This window comes from Triticum dicoccoides, chromosome 7A, assembly GCF_002162155.2.
Source record: "Triticum dicoccoides isolate Atlit2015 ecotype Zavitan chromosome 7A, WEW_v2.0, whole genome shotgun sequence".
NCBI lineage: Eukaryota > Viridiplantae > Streptophyta > Magnoliopsida > Poales > Poaceae > Triticum > Triticum dicoccoides.
In genome coordinates, this window is record NC_041392.1 from 412,643,955 (window position 1) to 412,666,760 (window position 22,806).

Sequence of the window (22,806 nt, forward strand, 5' to 3'; positions counted from 1 at the left end):
GAAATATAGTATTTACGTATTAACTTTATTAGTATAAAATTGTAGAAAGTTGGAACATTTATTTTGATATAGAAGGAGTACTAGAATGAAACTCGCAGACGGGCCTATGTGCAAAGCGCATATGGATTTAGCAAAGCGGCATTTTCATCACCTGAAAGGAAAGAAAGTATGATGTATTATTCTGAGAAAAAAGAAAGTACTGTGATGTAAAAGAAGAAGAAGACGCCGTTTATTTGCTTGCGTCCATCCGTGCGTGCGTGCGTGCGTGCGGCGTGACAAAATCGCATCCCCGCTGCGAGAACATGTGAAGAAAGGAAGAACATGTTTTGCAAAGGTGTGGGGATCGCCTACGCTTTCCGCTGCCCTGTTCCAGTTTCATTTCATCACCTCGCCTGCCCTGCCTGGTCCTCACCCTCTGGCTCTAGCCCTCTTTCTCACGCACGCACGCACGCACACACCGCACACCAGCCCACCACCCTCCCTCTGTCTCTGTGCAGCATGAGTAATAAATGGCAGTGGCAGCGTGGCTGAGGCCTGAGGCGGAGCTCTTCCCTCCTACTGGTCCACACCCGCCCCGCCCCGCCCCGCCCCTTGCTCTTCTTCTTCTTCTTCTTCTTCCTCCTCGTTCTCCCCTTCCTCCCTCTTTGCTGCTCGCATTCGCCATTTCCCAGCCGCCCACAATGCACTAAACCCTCGTAAAACCTCCCACCCCATCCCACCAAACAACGGGCTTCGGGGGATACCCCTGGGGGGCGGCGAGCCAATTTCTTCTTGATCTTCTGTCGATTTGGCTTCTACTGTCGCTGAACAAGTCCCTTGGGGAAGAAGATCCACACCCACCCCTGGTTCCTCTTAGTTTTTCCACCACCTATAAATCCCCCAGTTGGGGATTATTTCTTTGATCCTTTCCGTTCGCCCCCAAGTTGGGGAAATTTTTCGATCCATTTGATCGTTTGAAGTGAAACAGGAGGAGGGGAGGGGAGGGGAGAGGTTCCCTCTGATGAGCAGCAGCACCGCCGCCGCCTGTCGATGACTGAGCGCTGCCACCGATGCTTTCGGGGTGCTCGGTGTCCAGTCTCGCGGCGAGGTTCGCCTTCTTCCCGCCGGACCCGCCCACCTACGCCCTCCGCAAGGACGAGGCCACGGGCCGCCTCGTCGCCTCGGGCGTCCCGCGGGACAACGCCTTGGATGTGCTGCTCCTCGACACCACCAGGGGGACCAAGGTCGTCGCCTTCTACCTCAGGAACCCCTGCGCGCGCCTCACCCTGCTCTACTCCCACGGCAACGCCGCCGACCTCGGACAGCTCTACGATCTCTTTGTGCAGCTCAAGGTCAATCTCAAGGTCAATCTGATGGGGTTAGTGGTGCATTGTGCTGTGATTTCGCTTCTCTTCTCTTCTCTTCTCTTCTCTTCTCTAGGAGGATCCTACTTTTTTCTGCTTCTCTTCTACACGGAGGGAGTAGGAATTATTATTTGACATGTTTTTTCAGTCCTGCATTTCCTATCACAAATGCTGGTACGTACGACATCAAGTAGATTTGGTTATTGGGGCAGATGTTTTGCGGGAACACGGGACGGGATATCTGCAACCTAACTAGTACAGTATATACTATTTATTATTAAGTGGGAGGAAAGCAGTGCCTGACGATTCTCTAAATAGTAGTACTACATGTATATAATAATCAGTCCGATTAGCTGATCTTGAATCCTCCTCAGTTACAACCATGCCAGTTTTTTTTTCGCCAGTTTTTTTTCTTCTTCTGTTGCAATTTCAACGTGGTCTGGAGGTACACAAGATTTGCTGTGCAGAAAAGCCTGACGTGATTTACTTTTTAATTTTATAACTGCAGATATGACTACTCGGGGTACGGAGCATCTACTGGCAAGGTAATAACTAGTTACTCATTTACAGTAACGTTTAATCTCAATTTTACCGTCGACTCTACTGCGGGTTCATTGTTTGGTGAATACTTACTGCATATAAGGTTGCTTAGATGCCATGGGGTAAATTTTAGTTTCCTTACTTGACTAATGTAGGCATGGATGATAGTACTACTACCAACAAGCTGAATTAATTAAGATACCTCGAGAAATGTGGTTCAGTTTCAGTTTCCAAGAACAGGCTGCATTTCTACAACTCAACTGAAGAAGGTTTGGCCCATGCCCCCGACTGGTGCCTTCCAGTCATATCATGGCCATTATAAACCTTTTATATGTCTGCAACTTTTGTCCTCAGCCACGCATGCCATTGTAAACTTCAGGCTAAACAGTAATTTGAGCATGCCTTTTATACATTTATCCTAAAGGACAGATAGAAATGTCTGTATCAACTATCTATGCATTTACTCAAGTTCATTTATTGCGGCTTTATCCATTGAAACGGAGAACATGTTAGGCTGGTCATAGTGGGAGTAACTTAGACTAGTGTCATACATATGACACTAGTCTATGTTACTACCTTCATAGTGCAAAGTGTCATAGAAGTAGTATCATATATGGTTGCATTTATTAGCTTATAGACTCAACATTTCTTGGGAAGCGCTATGTGATGGTAACATAATATGTTACTCCAAACACCTCTCTCCTCATTAACTAGGTGCCACATAAGCAAACTTGTTTGGGATGTGTTATGTTACTAGCTAAGTTACTCCCACTATGACTAGCCTTATGTTGATTGTTTCTGCTGTCTATTTTGGGGGCCCTGCATTCAAATGAAGTGAGAATTTTCCTTTTTTTTGTTCCATACTATCCAACATGGACCAGGTTCCACTATCATCAAGATAAAGGAACAAACAAAATGCTACAGGTGGTGGTATTTGAAAAAAAAAATTGCCCTACTGGGAGTTACTAGATATTAATGTCTCTGAATCCTGTATTTCCTTATTTGAGCTAAATCATATGGCACTTTCACTTTGAATTACTGTTACCTAATTGGCATTTCCACTGAGCATGCGCATGTCCATATTTCTCTTCTCCCTCAAGGAATGCGTTTTTGTGGAAGGATTTTTATGCTTGTCTTTTCAAGTGCAGCCAAGTGAAGAGAATACATATGCAGATATTGAAGCAGTTTACCAGTGCTTAGAAACCGAGTATGGAATCAGCCAGGAAGAGCTTATCCTGTATGGACAATCTGTTGGGAGTGGGCCCACATTGCATTTAGCATCTCGTTTACCAAGATTGCGTGGTGTGGTTCTTCACAGTGCTATACTGTCAGGCCTCCGTGTTGTTTGCCATGTGAACTTTACTTTTTGCTTCGACATTTACAAAGTAAGCATCTCTAATTGATTATTCCATTTCGGTCTGTACCTTTTGTTCCTTTAGAGTAGCTTTTACTAACGTCCAGCTAACTTATTCTTGCAGAATGTCAAAAAAATAAAGAAGGTGAAATGCCCAGTGCTTGTTATTCATGTAAGTCTCTTTACTAAAAAAACTAGCAAAGTGCCCCTGCATTTTAATGGATCTAGAATAGAATCAACTTGTGCCCACAGGAAAACATTATAATGTAGTTTTTTCTTTCTAACATCCTACTCCCTCCGTCGGGTGAAGAGTGTACGTTTGGGTTTAAAATTTGTCCACAAAAGAGTGTACTTCTATCTTCCCAATGCACTTTAAAGTATTTTCTTTCATCACACGGTAATCAAGACCAATAGCATTCTATACATAGTCTTCTTAATTTCTACATGCACTTAGCTCATTGGGGGTTGGGTAATTAAAGAGGAGAGAGATGGTGGCTTGCATCTTCCCAATGCATTTTTTACTCCATTCCATAATTTGTCCTAAAATTTCTAGATGTACACTTTTCACCGGACGGAGGGAGTATGTTACACTTTTTTTTTCATTTAAGATATGTTTTGTCTCACTTCAGATTTATTTCCCTTGTTCCGCTACACATTAATAATCCTCTCAAAAGAGAGCAGTATAAAACTAATCCAATCAGGAAAGAAAAAAATTGAACGCTTACTTTCGAATCTCCTTTGTCTGCATCAGGGTTGTCCAGAAGAACCAAATATCATGTATATCATGTATAAATTAAATGTGTTTATAACAAAATTATTTCATGTTAAAATTTGCTAAATAAATAATTATTCTAAATCATGTTAAAAATTAGGCTCACAAGTCACAAGGAAATTCCCAGCTCCCATTTTTAGGATGAGACCCAAATAAGGACCTTTACATGTTGTAGCCACAGGCTAAAACAGTTTTGCAAGTAGCCAAACAGCACTAAAAAGTATACCTATCATATAGACACATCTACTGGAAAGTACACACATGCCTCTCCTATGGCGACATCAAGTCAGACCCATTCTTGTCTTTGCCTATCAGTGTTGTTTTCTTAGCTCATCTTAATCTTCTGCTAGTATACAAGTGGTGAGGAACTATATATTGTCACCAGCATTTGGCCATGCTGTTTAGTACCCTGATCTCAGTAACATAGTCATCTAGAGTACACCACGACCCATCTGGTTCAACTTCAAATGCCTGCGCAGAGTCAATTCACAAGAAGCAGACTATTTCGTTGGGGTATCACACCGATTATTTCATTTAATAACACCTGATTTACTCTCAGGTCAGTGGACCTAAAGGTCAGAAAATGTGGAAACAGCAAGTGCAACTTGCAGCCACCGCAGCCACCTTTAGCAATTGGAACTGAATTATGAAGAAACCAGTCGATATAAAAGAACAGAGAAGGGAACATGAGGGCACTAGATGCTCTCCAAGTTTCAGTCAGATGTGATTAAAATGAATTCTTCATAAGCTTGGTAATGTGTTTATTATGCATTAAGACAAGTGAGCCATTTTCCATTAAATTTATCTTGCAATTCTGTTGGTATAAAATCCAGCAGCTCTATGTTAAACATGTCAGAATATATATCAATACATTTAATCAACTGAAACTTGTACAGAAACTTGGACGATTTGACAACACGTGTATATCAACCGAGCATTGATAACCAGAGTATGAGTTTTAGCTAAATTGAAATTGAAGAATATGAACATCCATAATGTACAGATTTGAGGTGTGCAAACATTTCTCTTTGTTTTTCCAGAGCTTAATGAACCGATTTGTTTCAGCCTTTTGCTACATAAAGGGAAAATGATGCTTTCCAAGAAGGAACAAAAAATATTTCCATAGGAGGCTTACTGAAATCAAACACATCGAATCAAGCCAAACTGCAGCCGTAGTTACATTCAGGAGATTGCGTGATCTGGTGCGCTCAGCCCTACAGCTATCTCGCCCACGCTAGGCTACATACCACCTCTTGACCGAGAGGGTCTCGTGGTGCAACCACATTATACTACACCAGCATCCATTTCGGTGCAGCTCGACACCTAATCACCGATTTCACCCGCACAAACCAACCAAATTAGTGACTCATATTGTGACATTGAACGTGTCTTAATGGCTGTTTGGGGAGGAACAGAGGCCCGCATTAGAGCATGCTAAAGAAGCAGAAGCGGTTGTAGGAGTGGGTTCCAGGTCGTTGTGCCGCTGCGATTGGGAGCGGGTCGCCTTCCACGGCAGCAGACATGTGATTGCAATGCTGTGAGGGAGAGCTAGGGTGATTTAGGACATGGCATGGTGGAGAGCAGATGGCAGCGAGGGCGCGCGCAAATCCGGCAACTGCGGGATGGTGTGGCAGTGGGATCTGGACGAGGACCTCCGTATTTTAAGCAGTGGCAGAGGTGGGTAAATATCTGCTACATACGGTGGCATGGACATGTCCCTATGCACGCACCTGGCTCTAGGTCGGACCAATTGTGCTTGTCTTCATCCCAGCCGTGCGTGTTAGATCAAACGGCTGACAAACCATCATCACCAATTTAGTTTTTTATAGGAGTAGAGATATAGATATCAATACTTGCTGTGTACTCGCACAGTTTATTGCAGATTCCAGCATCTTCTGAGAAGCTACATTTAGTACTTTGGAACACTCTGCTTAGGCATTGTCATTGCTGCTCCTTGTTGCAGAGTCTGATAAATAGTGCAACTACTTCTCTGAGTGATATGTGGACCATGTATTCATGTAATAACCCATCGAAAGGGTGTTGCTGTTGCATAAATGTTCATGCAGAAGTATTGAGGTAAGGAATGCGGGAATGTAGAGAAATGAATCATCCTTCATGCTTCAATAATTTTATAGGAAAGTTTACTACTCCCACACTTCTTACAGCCTTGGGTTAATGTGTAACCATCCAACATCCCACACTTGTTCTTTAGAAGAGAATGTTTGATCTAAGATGTGCCATTGGACACCTGATACACTGATCCAAACACAAAGGCCATTGAACACCAGCACCTCTAGTGATACGGGATGTGCCGTTAGCAGTTCTAACTTCTGACTCACTCTATAAACATTACGAGCTGATTTGGTTTGATTCAGTCTGCTGTAAAATTATAATAGGCACTGGTAGGCCTTGAATGGCTTGACTTCCATTATTCTGCTCTTTGGCCGAGCCCAATAAAATGTGTAGTGTAGCCACATAATCAGGCTTTTTGTACAAGTCTAACTAAATCTACAATCTAGTATCGTCATTTCTGTTTCCTACACTTATCTCCTACAGGTTTCTTTTTCTTTTGCCTGTTTTGGTTTTGGTTTTGGTCAGAGGCCACCTTTGGTGGTACTCCCTCCCCATAATACAAGATGTTATTACAACCGATATACACATATTGGTTGTAATAACATCTTATGTTATGGGATGGAGGGAGCATGTACTGCTGCACCTTCTTTGGTTGTTTTCTTCTAATACACAACTATGCGTGTTCAGGATTTTTTTTTTAGAAATACCATAGTTCCGGATCAAATGCATGTTCGAGAAATAAAGACTAGAAATGCCATGGTTCTGGAACAACACCACTTTATTGGTAACTGCCCAGTTTCCGCTCTTTTACTATCACTTAGCCTGTCAGTCATAATTTGATCACTACAACTCTATAAGTCGACTAATTTCATTGCTCCTACAATATCGGTGGTATCAGCATGTGTTGTCCATAGCTCTTACTGAGATGGTTTCACATCCTATATTCCTGTTCCTAGCTGGGACTGCTTGTTATTACAAAATATTTTGAACCTTGCGGCTGTAGTATCTTTAGCTGTGCCTGAAGACTCTTAATTGAGAGATCAGTGAGGATAAATTAGCTGCTACTTTCAAACTTTTCCCTTGTGTATAAATAATACTCCATCCGTTGACAAATAGGGATGTTTTGGATATTTCAGTATGGACCATGAGTGCTAAGCCCTGTTTGTTTGATCTTCAGGGATCATGTTCAGCTTTGCCAGTGAAACTGAGTCTAGAATCTGAAACAAACAACTCTTTCGTTTGAGATTCAGGGGCAATCTGGCAAAGCTGAATCTAGAAGCTGAAACAAATAGCTATTTTGAATCAGCTTTGCTAGTGAAGCTAAATCTGGATTCAGGCCATTTTCAGTGCAATTGCCTGAAGTATACTAAAGCGGCGAAGCTGATTCTGTGAATCAGCTTTTTGCCAGTGAAGCAAATCCACATGTGATTCGAATCCAATCAAAGTCAAACAAACAGGGCCGCAGAATCAGCTTTGCTAGTAAAGCAAGTCCACATAGGTGATTCGAATCCAATCAAAGCTGAAACAAACGTGTCTATATACATCGGATTCAGAAAAAAGTTAGAACATCTCAAACTGAAACGTCATATTCTTGAAAACTTTCCTTTTGTAGTTCTATTTGTTTGAAATGTATATGGATAAACCGCTTCGTAATCAGAGTGTACCACGTGTTGCTTGATGTGGTCAAGGTGGGCAGCATTTTAATGGGCCACAGCCCACATGCCAATACTACATTTCCTTAGTCAAGGCCGATGAGGAAAACATGAATGGCTCCCATAGTTCTCTGAAGTGATTTTCTGTTTTTGACTAACCATTTATGTAATGAATTGATCCATTATGTGTGCACTTTCCTTCTCTAAGTTTTTCGTATGCACCAACTTGATGGTGTGTAGAAGTGTTGTTGTTAATTATGCACGTATTGACGTTTGCAGGGGACCGATGACGATGTTGTGAATTGGTCACATGGTAATGAGCTGTGGAAACTGGCAAGGGAGCCGTATGATCCACTATGGATCAAAGGAGGCGGTCATTGCAACCTGGAGCTGTACCCTGACTTCATCCGCCACCTCTCCAAGTTCATCCGTGAAATGGAGAGTGTGACAACGAAAACGAGGCTGAAGAAGATTCGGCAGTCCCTTGAGCCGACAAAGACAGCATATCGAGTGAACACAGCAACGACCACCACCTTCACCGCCAACTGTTGCTGCCGTATTCGAGTTCGCAAACCGAGCTGCAATCTCAGCTGCAGCTGCTGCCACGCCCTGAGGAAATGCTTCACATTTGGTGCATTCAAGTGCCCAGCCTGCTGCAGCTGCTTCAAGTGCTGCTGCTGTGGCCGATAACGCCGATCTCTATGTGCGTGCGCGTGTGCGTGTGCGTGTGCTTGTATAGGAAAAGGAACGGTCCGGGAGATATCTTCTAACCCTCTGAATGCTCTACCACTAGGACTAAACGTAGATTTGTCAGTTGGAAAAACATGTGTCCCCCATTCTCCCATGTAGTTGCTCGACCGGTTTGTGTAATGATGGCATAAGCTGTTGGCTGTCGAGCTTAGAACAGTCGTGATGCTGTGGATTGATTTGGCCATATTTCAGCTCTTGTGGTATGTTTCCCGTCCATGAACCCATGACATCTCTGAGTTTGGATCTGGTTCGTAGCCAGCCACACCTGAACTGGACTGTTGAACAGGTAACAGAATGCAGCTGCTGGTCTCATTATCTAGGCCCGGATCAGGAACAGGACAGATGGTCGTCGTCGAGACAGGTTAAGGCAAAGTGTCTTGGACAAGACAAAGATTTCGAGGTTAAACCGTGGCAACATATATGCACTGACATATTATCAGAAGGTGCAGCAGTAGCAGTAGCAGTACTCCAGTCCAGTCCAGTCCAGGAGGACCACACGCAGGCCGACTCTGAATGAATGAATGGAAGAAAGAAATGATGCACCCCTCATTGATGCGTGCAGATTCAGAAACTGGGCTTATGCGTGCCGAACCCAACTGCTGAATAACCAACCAACCTCTTCCTTACAACCAAGGCATGTGAGACTGCGTGACTGAACCAACAACACAGGATCAAGCAACACGGCAAGGCAATGATGATTGCAGCACAAGAGCTGCGGTCCTATCGAATGCAAGAATCACTGCTCATCCAAGTCCTCTTGTGCTTGTTCCACATAAAAAGAATGCACTGTTTAGAATCGCGGTCGATGAGCAATCACTGTTTCAAATTGGGACGAGATGAGCATCCAAGGTTACGTACGTAGACGTAGGTGGTACACAAATGGTGAGCAACTACACACATATGACATGGCATTGTCGTAGGCTTCTAGTGTTGATATTTGTACGTATTTATGCATGGTACACTAGCACCAGCCAGTGGTGAGCTGGGCATGCATTGGCGTCAGCTTCAAGGACTATTGTCCTGTACCTTTCACCATAAGAATCTACCCAACCTAATCATATAGTATACTCTAGTTTTCCTTCCATTCCATCCAAGGTTCCACTAGGCACTAACCCAACCTAATTATATGCGCTACACATTCTTTAGTCGGTCCTGGTATGTGGCTAGCGTAATGGCAGAACATGACGATGCACCAAGATCCTGGCGAGACTAAGACAGGATTGGACTGATTGGCAGTTACAATTGTGCCATGGATGCTCACTCCTCACTCACTCTTCATCTGTATATCAGCTACAGTACGCTGTACTATTACTAGTGCTGTACCAGTAGTATTCTTAGCAGTAGCTCAAGTGTCTCAGTACACTGGTCCATGCACGGCAGCCAGTGTGACGTGTGGGGGCCAGATGATGGCGAAGCCCTAGCTTGTTTGCATGCTCCGTTTTGCTTCTCCAGCCCTTCAAATTACGATTTTACTGTGTGGTTTTTCTAGGTCATCATGGGTGTATGTATACAATATTAATTTTTTTTTTTTAGAAAAGGAGGATGACCCCCGGCCTCTGCATCTGGGAGATGCATACGGCCACTTTATTGATTATTCACGAGGACCGTACAAAGTATTACAACAATGTGTCTGAATCCACCATCTTGGCAACATATGCCGCTACTCCTATCCAATATGATGAAGGGGTGCTAGCTGGGCCACTACCCAGACCACTCACCTAAGCCTAACATCAAAAGCCGGAAGCCGAAACTCATTCGGACTCCCCAGCCGAGCCACCTACCAGGACAATCTGGTCAGACGCACTCGTGTGTCGTCGCCGCCATCTTCCACAGGTCTTCAGATCATATTGAGGCTTCTACACTGTCTGGCCACTCTGCCATCGACGTCACCATGACGCCAGATAGCAACCTCCTCCTGCGCGAGCCCATCTCCGCGCATCGGACGTCGAGTCTCCACAGCGCCATGCCATCGATCTCCGCCGCCATCAATGTGTGCGATGAAGCACCGCTCCACCATCCCTCCAGCCAGCACTTGCTCCAAAACGATGCCCCCAGCAGGGAAAGCGATAAAACGCCATCATCATCCGATCCGGAAGACCCAGATCTGAGGTTTCCCCCTGAGCACCCCGAGCCTGATGGCGCAGACTGCCGACGATGCCTCGACCATCGGCAGTAGCTCCACCAAACGAGCGTCGCCTACGTCGCCGCAACCTCCAGGATGAAGCTGACCAGAATGCATGTGTCGACGCCGAACCGCCACCACTTCCACCGCCGCTTGAGCAGCCCCCGAGCAACGCCTTCAGGAAGGAGCACGCCACCTTGGTGTCGTCGTTGCTTGGAACAGGGGGGTCTGAGATTTTCACCTGAGCTCCTGGGAGGGGTAGAAGAAAGGAGTTCCTCTCCGAAGCCTCCAACGAGGAAAGCAACACCCAAAGGCACTGCCATCGGAGTGGCCGCCACGCCGGCCAAGAGATTCCCCCGGAACCCTTCCAGCCACCGGGTCTGCAAGGCCAGCACCCATGAACGGTGGCCGAAGCCACCAAGGGCCGGATCCGATACAGATCGGAGTAGATCGGGGTCGAGGACGAACATCACCATGGCCACCAACATCCAGCGAAGAACCGTCGCCGCAGCCGAAGCCCACCACCGCCCCGCCATCCACATGGCCAGGGAAGTGGCCCACCTGCCCACGCCGGCGCCGCCCGCTGAAGCTACGCCGCGTACCACCAGCCAGGGCCGCCGCCATGGATCCGAGGCTCCCCACGAGGGGCGAGCCCGACCAGCGCGAGCGCCAGTCCCGCCGCCGCCGACGACGAACGCCGACGACGAGCGCCAGATCCCGCCGACGGGCGCCGCCATCACGCAGCCCGCCTCGTGCAGCCCTCCACGCCAGCCACCGTGGCAGCCCAGCGTCGCAGCGTCCCGCACAACGCCGCGTTCCGGCCAGGGTAAATCGCCCCACGGCGATCCCGCCTCGCGAGAAGGAGAGAAAGCCCCGCCGCCGCCCATGCCGGGCGGGCTTCGCCCGCCGACACGCCCTGGCGGCGGCGAGTGGAGGGATGGGGAGAGGGTCGCGGTTCAGCGGCGGCTAGGGTTTCCTCCCCTGCCGCCCGTGGGAGCGCCAGAGGAGGGAGGGTCTGCGTTCGGCTCCACAAACACATGCGTGGGCCACAATATTAATATAAGTTGATTGATTCTGTTGTTGTCTATTCTTGCGACCTGGCTGGCAGATCTTGTTCTGTTGCGCGGCCTGCTTTGGTTGGTTGGTGCGTCTATTTAATCATCGATCGCATTAAACTAAACTAATCACGTGATTTGCTGTTTGTTTAATCCATGTTCCAAATTATCAACGGGAGGAGAATCAGGGTGAATTTTTTCCTGCTATATCATCATGAATAAAATTATCTTTAATTAAAAACGGGAGGAGAATCAAGGTGCATTTTTTTCTGCTATATTATCATGAATAAAATCAGGTTAGGGTTCCCGTTCGTCTGGGCCTGGCTCTGCTTGCTTGCAGCACATGAATTTTGCATGATTTTGTTGTGGGGATGCTTTGTTTATTTGAAGGCATATGCTTTGCTTTATTTTCTCAGCTGCATTATTATGGCCAAATCTGTGGTTCACTGAATTTGCGCATTGGGTGTGCAGTGGTGGTGGTGGGGTGGGTAGCTGGGGAGTCCCCTTACACCTGTGGGGCCCACGTGGATAGATATGAACATGCAGCAGGGGGCATGTTGCATCAGTATAACTCGTTACTAGTATGGTTTTTATTTTATTTGCGGATCTTTTTATCTATTCATCAATAGTCATGACAGTACAAAGAACATCAGAAATAAGAAAAATTACATCCAGATCTATAGACCATCTAGAGGCAACCACAATCACTGAAGCGAGCCAAATGGGCGCCTCCGTCATCATCCCTCCCTTATTGGAGCTGAGCAAATCTTGTTGTGTAGATAGTCGGGACGTTCTTGTGCTAAGGACCAACAGGACCAGCACATCACAACAACAACCACCGATGAAAAGAAGTATAGATCAAAAGTATTCAACGTATATAGACACAGAAACGCAGACGGACGAAGACAGATTCAAATAGATCCACCGAAGACAAACACGGGCCGAATCCTGAGAGAACTCCTGGCATACGCTCACCGACGACGCTAGACGCCGCCCGTACAGGATTTAACCTAATTTATTCTATCTCTTGTTCCTTTTGCCGATTAAGTATTGGAGCATGTAGAATTATACGAAGAAGCGCATGATTGAGCTGAGCTTTGGAATGTTTTTGTGCCGTGAGTGTAATGATTAGTAGCAAGGCCAATTATGGAATGGTGTAATGTAGAGTGGAGCTAGCTCTGGGTATTTTATTTACAATGACCCCGTCACCATCAGGATGCATGGGGAGCTTTGTGTCAGAGGGAAACTGCCTCTGATGGAGAAGAGATGCAGATGCAGATACAAACAATAGAGCAATTACAAGAGGAAGACAGTGGCGAGTGTAACCGTATGATGTACTCCTAGCTAATTATTTAGTGTGAGCAAGCTATGTTGTACAGAATGTGAATGTGATGTCTCATCTCATCTCTGCTTTGATAGAATTAATGGTGCCCGTCCCCCGCGTCGTCCGCTCTCGGGCGACTCGGGGCCAAACCCTAGGCGCCGCCGGTCCCCCGCCTCCCTTCTCCTCCTCCCCCGTCGCCGCCGGCAGCCGTCGTCGGGTTTGCCTGCGCGGCGTTAGGCAGCGGCGGGGGCTTCCCCGCACCTGCCTCGACCTTTGGAGAGCCCTCCACCCCGCATCGGGCGCCGCCGCCCGCTTCGCCGGCGTTGTCGCTCCGCCAGTCAGATCCGGCCGCCTTGGCCCTGGGATCGGGGCCATCTCCGATCCGGCGGCTGGTGGGCCGGGGTTCACCGGATCCGCCGTATCTGGCCGGCGTGGCCTTGCCTCGTTGCCCGGCTTGGGTGTTCACGGTGTGGTGCTCCCTGGTGGCGGCGGTGTGGGTCGTTCTCCATGTTTTGACGGGATGTGTGCGGTGGGTGGATGCCGTGGCGGCGGCCTCGGGCGGTGTGGACGGCGTTGCCTCTTCAACGGGCGACGGCCGTGGGTGTTGGTGGTCCGCGACTTTGGCCGTGCGGGCGGCGAGGTCTCGGTGGACGTCTACTACAGTGGGTCAGGGTGCCCTGTCACCTGGCGCGCCTACTTCGATGAAGTCCAACGCCTTCTTCGGGTGCGTGCGCTTCCCTGGCCAGGTCTTTGGCCGGGTGGATGGGATGGGGACGGGACCGGGGGAAACCCTTGGCCGTCGGCGGAGGCCACGACAATGGCGGCGCCTTTCTGGGCGTCGGTCCCCTTCTTGGAGGCCTTGTCGAGGTCCTCTCCTGTCTTTCACTGTGATCTTTCTTTGGGCGAAAGCTCTAGTTCCCCTTGCGGGCGACGGCGTCGTACCCTCGTCGCGCTCCTTCTTGAAGGCGTCGCCTGGGGTTCCCGGAAGCATGGTGGGCACTTTGCGGTGCGTGTGAGGTGTTTGGCGGCGGCAATGTGTGCGGCGTTTCACCTATTCTCCGCCGGTCTTCGTCCTATGGTAGCGCTCCTTTTGCTTGGAGATGGACTAGCGTAGATGGTGGTCGTCGTTTGGCGTCATGATGACGTTGATGTCGGAGGAACCTGCGAAGGTTGGCACCTCAATATGCTCTGAAGATGGACCAGTGGGAGATGGCGGTGACGACACATGTGAGTGTGTCGGACCGGATTGTACCTCGGACCCAGTATGTGGCTCGGTCGGGGCCTCCGGTTTTAGATGTTAGGCTTAGGTGAGAGGACTGGGTAGTTGGCCCAGCTTGCACCCCTTCATCATATGGTTAGGAGTAACGGCATGTGTTGTCAAGATGGCGGATTCAGGCATATTATTGTACTACTTTGTAAGGTCCTCGAGAATAATCAATAAAATGGCCACATGCATCTTCCAGATGCAGAGGCCTGGGGTCATCCTCTTTTTCTAAAAAAAAATATCAGCTCTGGTTTTCCTTTTTTTATGGTCAGGGAATGCCTCGCCTAATGTTTATATGTATGTAAACAATGACGAGTAGTAGTACGTCACTAAACAAGGACGGTAACTAAGTGGCAAATGGTGGTGCACACCTCGGTATATATGTTGTGCACACATTGATGGTGCTCATCAGGTTGGTTGGATATAAATAATGGTAAACGAAAGCAGTGCTAGAAAGAATGGAAGGAATCATGATGATCACTTGTGAAATGTGTTGGCGAAGGGCCATGTTTGAAAAGGAACAAACTCCTATCCGAGTATATGCTGACTGCCTCAAGAAGAAAGAAAGTGTCATGAATCGATCATGACGATAATGATGCGTCACGTCGTCGTAATCGGTAATCGGCGAGTTAATTGCGTGTTGAGCTAGGCGGCCGACGCAATCGGCCGACTGTATAGGTAGATAATAAATAAATAAATAGTGTTTTGGCGAGTGAGGAGCGGCTTTTTGCGTGCTTTTGGGTTGCCCCGGCCGACACGAGGCCGGAGGGAGGAGAGGCCATCGTGCGACTGACTATAGTAGCTTGTTTCTTGGTGCTGGATGGGCCATTTTTGTCAATGCCGCACGGTCCGCTTGGTTGGTTGGCCCGTCCATTCCCCCAAATACAGCAGCAGCATTGGTCAATGATGCGTTGAAAATTTAACCTCGCCTCCCTCCCTCCCTTCCTGTCGCATACAATTGTTGAATGTTGATGCTTCACACACACACACACACACACACACTCTTTCTCACTGTTGGTTTGGGCCCACACACAGGCGGGGCAGGAGAGCTAGGTCGCTAGCCAATCATGGAGCTCCAGCCGACACGCAATGGCAATGCTCTCTTCTTCCTTTCTCTGTTAGGCTTGGAGGAAGGAAGTGGGGATGATGAATCTATACGCAGGCTCCATGCATGTGATGAGATGAGAGAGAGTCTGTGTGACGGTGCGTGCGTGCGAGTGCGAGGTGTACCCAGGTGCCAAGTCGTGCGGCATTGTACTACTCCATCTCCAGTAGTCTGCTGCAACGCGCCAAGGGGTGGCGGGGGCATGGGGCAGCCCAGTCCCACGTAGTTGAAGCCGGCAGCGCGCTTACAGCAGGCCAAAACCCACGATACAAAATCACCACCCCTCGTAACGGCCTGCACCGACAACATATATTCCACTGTTTTGTTTTTGGGCGTCTCGTCTCGTCTCGTCTCATCGGGGCGACTGCCGCCTAAAACCTTGACCCTCCTCCCGTCTCCAGCACAGCAAAGTGGTCAAAAGACGATAATAAATTAAGTAATCTGCAATCATGCATCTAAACGTAAGCTTGCTGGTAGTGCCGTAGTGCGACTCGTTTTCTTTCCCAAACCGATCGACCCACCGACTGAGCTCATTCAGCACCATCGTCACCATGCATGCATGCATATTGGAGAATCTCTAGTGAGTAGTGACTACGGAATGCTAGTCGGACAAGCACATACCGTACTACTAGGCAGTGTAGCTTCTAGTGAGAGAGATACGCACATCCACACAAGACACTCGAAGCGTGCAACGGGACCATTTAGATGAACCTAGGTAGCTACGATGGCACTGCTAAGCGTGGCTCCATCCACATCGGCCGCCCAGGAAGGAAAGGTGTTGCTAAGCTAGCGCCATTCGTGTAACGAACGAACCAATACAATTACGTAGTACTCCCTCCGTTTCGAATTATTTGTCTTAGATTTGTCTAAATACGGAGGTATCTAGCACTAAAATGAGTCTAAATACATCAGTCTAGATACATCTGTATCTGGACAAATCCAAGACAATTAATTCGGAACGGAGGGAGTAGTATATGCGATTCGTGTCGCGTCAGTTGGTGGCAACCTTAGCTAGTAGTTAGCGGTATGCATCTCCTGCTAACTGAGACGAAACGGACGGGTGGATTGCAACGATCGGCGGATCCATGGACCTGTAGCCATATAATTGATCGGTTGTCGGTCCGACCGTGACTGAACCAGCAACTACATGCATCCGGTGTGAAACTGTACATGGTATATACTCCTGGTATTCCATACAGGTACGGTGCGTCTGCCAATCCAGGCTCAGGCACGCACTAGACCAAGCAAGCAAGACGTGCACATTAACAGGCGTGAATAACGCACGGGTGACACGCGCGGTCTCTGCCGTGGAACAGCAATGCCGCAACCAACCCGATGGATGCGCTGCGCTGCGCTGCGGCTGAGCTCCCTCGGTCGGCGTGGGCGCGCGCGGGCAACGGGGCGTGACATGACATTCCCTGCGACAGCAACGCCGCAACCGCCGCGCCCCCACACGCAACGAATTGGCGCCACGGCTCCTTCCGTTTTCCCCCCTTCCACCCATCCCCTTCCTCGGCGCACGCACGGCTGTACCGTACTGTGGGTTAACGCGGAGGAGGAGGAGGAGGAGGCGGAGGCGGGTCGGTTCGTCACGTGAAGAAGGCCGGATGCGTGCGAGGGCCGGTTCGTGCCGTGTCGGAGCCGAGCCGGGGACAAGGGCCCGCGACCTACCGTGCCCGGGACGTCATCGCCGACCAGCTTCCTCTTCTTGCGTGTGCCACTCGCTCGCTCTCGGTGGCGAGGCGACAACTCGCAGCGTGTACACGACGCGGCCAAGGACGTACGGCTCTGTCCGGATTGCCCGGCCAGTGCCACGGGGTTGATCCATCTACCAAACCCGGCGCACTCTCCTCCATCACTCCTACCACCACGTACCAGCCAACCCTGTCAGGCAGCAGCAGCAGCAAAGGCAACGCCAACATACCATTTTCTTTTTTTAGGGAACGTACCATTTTTTTCATCTACTCGTATTTTAGGGGGTCTACTGCTTGGTTGGTTAAGCGCAACCCTCGATCAATCCCCGAATCCAAAACAGCATCAGTCCGACGGTCCATGCAATTTTCTATCCCGCCGGACTGACAATACTAGTCATGTACTCCCTGATCAATGTGCCGTCGTCGCTGCGTAGACAGCCTCTGCGCCCTCCTCTGTCGCCACCATCACGTCCTCGTTCTCCGGCTCCGCCGACTAATCTTTTTTGTTGAGCGTACGTTGTACACTGCATATATATAGGATTAGGATCTGTATTTATACCGTTGTATCTCTCTCTCCTCGTATTTTTGTACATCTTGAGAGACAAGTAGAGACCGGTCCATCCTGTATCTATATATGTGCACCATGCACACGATCAATGATTATCGATTCGAGCAATCTCATTCTTCCTAACTAACATGGTATCAGTTTAGCATGCCGATCATATTCCCACCTTCCGCTCCAGCCGCCGCCGCGTCCTACAGCCGCCGCCGCCTCCCTTGCATCGCCGCCGCCGCGCCCCTTCCCCTCGCAGCCGCTGCCTTCTCCTCTGCCGCCGCTGCCTTCCTCCCCAAGTCACCGCCGCGTCCTAAAACCCTAACCCTACCCTGCGCCGACGCCACTACCCTCCTCCCACCCGAGCCACCGCATCTCTCTCCTTGCCGCTGCTCCCATGGCGTCTCCCCACTTCAGCAACTCCAACCCGTTCGCCGGACTCGTGCCCGACGCCACCGCCGTTCGTGAACTTGACATCCACACCCACGTTCCCATCAAGCTTGACCAGTCCACCTCCTCGTACTACATGTGAAAGACCTACTTCAACCTCGTCTTCCGCGAGTACCACCTCCTCGAGCACGTCGACGGACCGTGGATGGCGATCTCATGGTGGATGATCCGGACTGGGCGGCCATTGAGGCCTCCCTCATCCGGTGGTTCTACCTCACCGTCTTCCCGGACATCTTCCACACGGTCGTCTCGGAGGATGACGACGCGTGTGTCGTGTGGACCAATATCAACAATCTCTTCACCGATAACAAGTTTCAACGTCTTGTGTTTTTGCAGCAGGAATTTTTCGGGTGCCACCAAGATGATTCCTCCATCAACGACTACTGCATGCGCCTCAAGCGCCTCGCCGATGAGCTCCGCAACATCGGTGCCAAGGTGTCGGACGAGCTCATGCTTAGCACCCTCATCGCCGGCCTCAATGAGTATTTCGGCAACGTGGCCTCGAACCTCTCCCTGCTGCCGAACCCGACCTTCCAGTCTGTCGCCGCGTATTCACGCTTGGAGGAACGCCGGATGAAGATGGTTAAGGACTGTGTCCACCACACCGCCCTCGCCGCCGGGATATCTTGTGGGCAGCCGCAGCCCGCACCGCCCCAACCACGCCCGCCGGTGCCACCGGGGTACTACCCCCTCCCGCCCGCTGCACCCGCACCTCCCGCTCCTCAGCAACAGCAGCAGGGCGGGGGCGGCGGTCGCCGCAACAGGCGTCATGGGGGAGGGGGCGGCAGTCGCCCCAGCAGCAGCAGGATCCGCAGCCGGGGTACGGGGGAGGGGGGGCAACGCCAACACCAACCCTCCCCGCCCTGGGCCGTCGGCCCTAACCCGTGGACCGACGTGGTCCACGCTTACCACATGCCGGTCCCACGGGCCCCGGGCATCCTTGGGCCGCACTCGGCCGGACCTCAGGCACACCTCACCGCCGCACCCTACCAGGCGGGTGGGGGTGGCCACGCACCGGGCGGCTTCGCCCCGGGTGGCTATGCGCCTTTGCCGGCGCCCCCTCCTTCGGTTACGCGCCGCCGCCCGCACCGGTTCAGCCCGGCAGCTACCCACTTCCTCCGGCTTCATGGGATCCCGCTCTGCTCGCTGCACTTCACTCGGCGCCGTTTCCCTCCAACTACGGAGGTGGCGGTGATTGGTATATGGACACGAGGGCTACCGCCCACATGACGTCTCACCCTGGTAACCTTGCCTCTTCCTTCCCGGTCACCACTTCGAACCGCATCACCTTTGGTGATGGCTCCTCCGTACCCATTACTCATGTCGGTCATAGTTTCTTTCCGTCTACTTCTATGCCTATTAACATGACTAATGTTCTTGTCTCACCTAACCTAGTTAAAAATCTTGTCTCTGTTCGTCGCCTTGCACGTGACAATTCTCTCACCGTTGAATTTGATGACCTTGGTTTCTCTGTGAAGGACGCCCGTACGCGGATGGTGCTCCACCAATGTGACAACCCTGACGACTTATACCCGGTGCACTCCGCCTCCACCGCCACCGCCACTGCCTCCCCCGTCGCCCTCGCCGCCGGTGTCGACCTCTGGCATGCACGCTTGGGTCACCCCAACTCCACCGTCCTTCGCCAGATTCTCAAGAGTTTTTCATTTTCATGTAATAAATTCGACGAGCACACTTGTCATGCTTGCCGTCTCGGCAAACATGTTCGTCGACCGTTTAGCGAGTCAAACACTATTTCTTCTTTTCTGTTTCAGTTAATCCATAGTGATGTTTGGACATCTCCAGTTGCGAGCAACACCGGTTTCTTATATTATCTTGTTTTACTTGATGATTTCTCTCATTTTGCGTGGACGTTTCCGCTCCGCCGCAAATCCGATGTTATCGCCACCCTCACAGCCTTTTACTCCTACATCACTACCAAGTTCGGGCGCCCTATCCTCGCCCTCCAGACTGACAACGGCAAAGAGTTTGACAACGCTGCCACTCGCCATCTTCTCGCCTCTCACGGCACCACTTTGTTGGAAATATGCCCTAGAGGCAATAATAAAATGATTATTATATTTCCTTGTTCATGATAATTGTCTATTATTCATACTTTAATTGTATTATCCGGAAATCATAATACATGTGTGAATACATAGACCACAATGTGTCCCTAGTAAGCCTCTAGTTGACTAGCTCATTGATCAACAGATAGTCATGGTTTCCTGGCTATGGACATGGGGATGTCATTGATAACGGGATCACATCATTAGGAGAATGATGTGATGGACAAGACCCAATCCTAAACATAGCACAAGATAGTATAGTTCGTTTGCTAGAGTTTTTCCAATGTCAAGTATCTTTTCCTTAGACCATGAGATCGTGTAACTCCCGGATACCGTAGGAGTGCTCTAGGTGTACCAAACGTCACAACGTAACAGGGTGACTATAAAGGTATACTACGGGTATCTCCGAAAGTGTATGTTGGGTTGACACGGATCAAGACTGGGATTTGTCACTCCGTATGACGGAGAGGTATCTCTGGGCCCACTCGGTAATGCATCATCACAATGAGCTCAAAGTGACCAAGTGTCTGGTCACGGGATCATGCATTACGGTACGAGTAAAGTGACTTGCCGGTAACGAGATTGAACGAGGTATTGGGATACCGACGATCGAATCTCGGGCAAGTAACGTACCGATTGACAAAGGGAATTGTATACGGGGTTACTTGAATCCTCGACATCGTGATTCATCCGATGAGATCATCGAGGAGCATGTGGGAGCCAACATGGGTATCCAGATCCCGCTGTTGGTTATTGACCGGAGAGCCATCTCGGTCATGTCTACATGTCTCCCGAACCCATAGGGTCTACACACTTAAGGTTCGGTGACGCTAGGGTTGTAGAGATATGAATATGCAGTAACCCAAAAGATGTTCGGAGTCCCGGATGAGATCCTAGACGTCACGAGAAGTTCCGGAATGGTCTGGAGGTGAAGAATTATATATAGGAAGTGCAGTTTCGGCCATCGGGAGAGTTTCGGATGTCACTGGTATTGTACCGGGACCACCGGAAGGGTCCCGGGGGTCCACCGGGTGGGGCCACCCATCCCGGAGGGCCCCATGGGCCAAAGTGGGGAGGGGAACCAGCCCATAGTGGGCTGGTGCACCCCCTTGGCCCACCCCATGCGCCTAGGGTTGGGAACCCTAGGGTGGGGGGGGGGGCGCCCCACCTGGCTTGGGGGGCACTCCACCCCTTGGCCGCCGCCCCCCCTAGGAGATCCCATCTCCTAGGGCCGGCGCACCCCCTAGGGGGACTATATAAAGGGGGGAGGGAGGGGGCAGCCGCACCCTTGAGTCCTGGCGCCTCCCTCTCCCTCTCGCAGTATAATAGCGAAGCCCTGCTGCAGTGACCCCCTGCATCTACCACCACGCCGTCGTGCTGCTGGATCTTCATCAACCTCTCCTTCCCCCTTGCTGGATCAAGAAGGAGGAGACGTCACGCTGACCGTACGTGTGTTGAACGCGAAGGTGCCGTCCGTTCGGCGCTAGGATCTCCGGTGATTTGGATCACGCCGAGTACGACTTCCTCATCCCTGTTCTTTGAACGCTTCCACGCGTGATCTACAAAGGTATGTAGATGCAATCCGATCACCCGTTGCTAGATGAACTCATAGATGGAATCTTGGTGAAACCGTAGGAAAATTTTTGTTTTCTGCAACGTTCCCCAACAGTGGCATCATGAGCTAGGTCTATGCGTAGTTCTCTTTGCACGAGTAGAACACAATTTGTTGTGGGCGTAGATGTTGTCAACTTTCTTGCCGCTACTAGTCTTATTTTGCTTCAGCGGTATTGTGGGATGAAGCGGCCCGGACCGACCTTACACGTACGCTTACGTGAGACTGGTTCCACCGACTGACATGCACTAGTTGCATAAGGTGGCTAGCGGGTGTCTGTCTCTCCCACTTTAGTTGGAGCGGATTCGATGAAAAGGGTCCTTATGAAGGGTAAATAGAAGTTGACAAATCACGTTGTGGCTATCACGTAGGTAAGAAAATGTTCTTGCTAGAACCCTATTGCAGCCACGTAAAACTTGGAACAACAATTAGAGGACGTCTAACTTGTTTTTGCAGCAAGTGCTTTGTGATGTGATATGACCAAAGTTGTGATGAATGATGAATGATATATATGTGATGTATGAGATCATGTTCTTGTAATGGGAATCACGACTTGCATGTCGATGAGTATGACAACCGGCAGGAGCCATAGGAGTTGTCTTTATTTTTGTATGACCTGCGTGTCATTGAGAAACGCCATGTAAATTACTTTACTTTATTGCTAAACATGTTAGTCATAGTAGTAGAAGTAATAGTTGGCGAGCAACTTCATGGAGACATGATGATGGAGATCATGATGATGGAGATCATGGTGTCATGCCGGTGACAAGATGATCATGGAGCCCCAAGATGGAGATCAAAGGAGCTATGTGATATTGGCCATATCATGTCACTATTATTATTTGATTGCATGTGATGTTTATCATGTTTTTGCATCTTGTTTACTTAGAACGACGGTAGTAAATAAGATGATCCCTCATAATAATTTCAAGAAAGTGTTTCCCCTAACTGTGCACCGTTGCGACAGTTCATTGTTTTGAAGCACCACGTGATGATCGGGTGTGATAGATTCCAACGTTCACATACAACGGGTGTAAGACAGATTTACACATGCAAACACTTAGGTTGACTTGACGA

General features: G+C 49.5%; 1 protein-coding gene across 3 annotated transcripts; it reads left to right on the forward strand.

Moving 5' to 3' along the window:
* The first annotated feature begins 399 nt into the window (after nt 1-399).
* On the forward strand, nt 400-8,698 carry LOC119329766 (alpha/beta hydrolase domain-containing protein 17B-like). Of its 3 annotated transcripts, none has more exons than XM_037602858.1 (5): nt 400-1,357; nt 1,852-1,888; nt 3,032-3,268; nt 3,362-3,409; nt 8,014-8,698. In XM_037602858.1, the coding sequence occupies exons 1-5, from the start codon at nt 1,050-1,052 to the stop codon at nt 8,422-8,424; spliced, it is 1,041 nt and encodes a 346-aa protein (XP_037458755.1). In that variant the 5' UTR covers nt 400-1,049; the 3' UTR covers nt 8,425-8,698. The 3 variants fall into 3 exon arrangements, with proteins under 3 accessions (XP_037458755.1, XP_037458756.1, XP_037458757.1); XM_037602859.1 differs by having other exon boundaries at nt 1,189-1,343; XM_037602860.1 differs by having other exon boundaries at nt 1,189-1,331.
* Nucleotides 8,699-22,806: the final 14,108 nt, after the last annotated feature.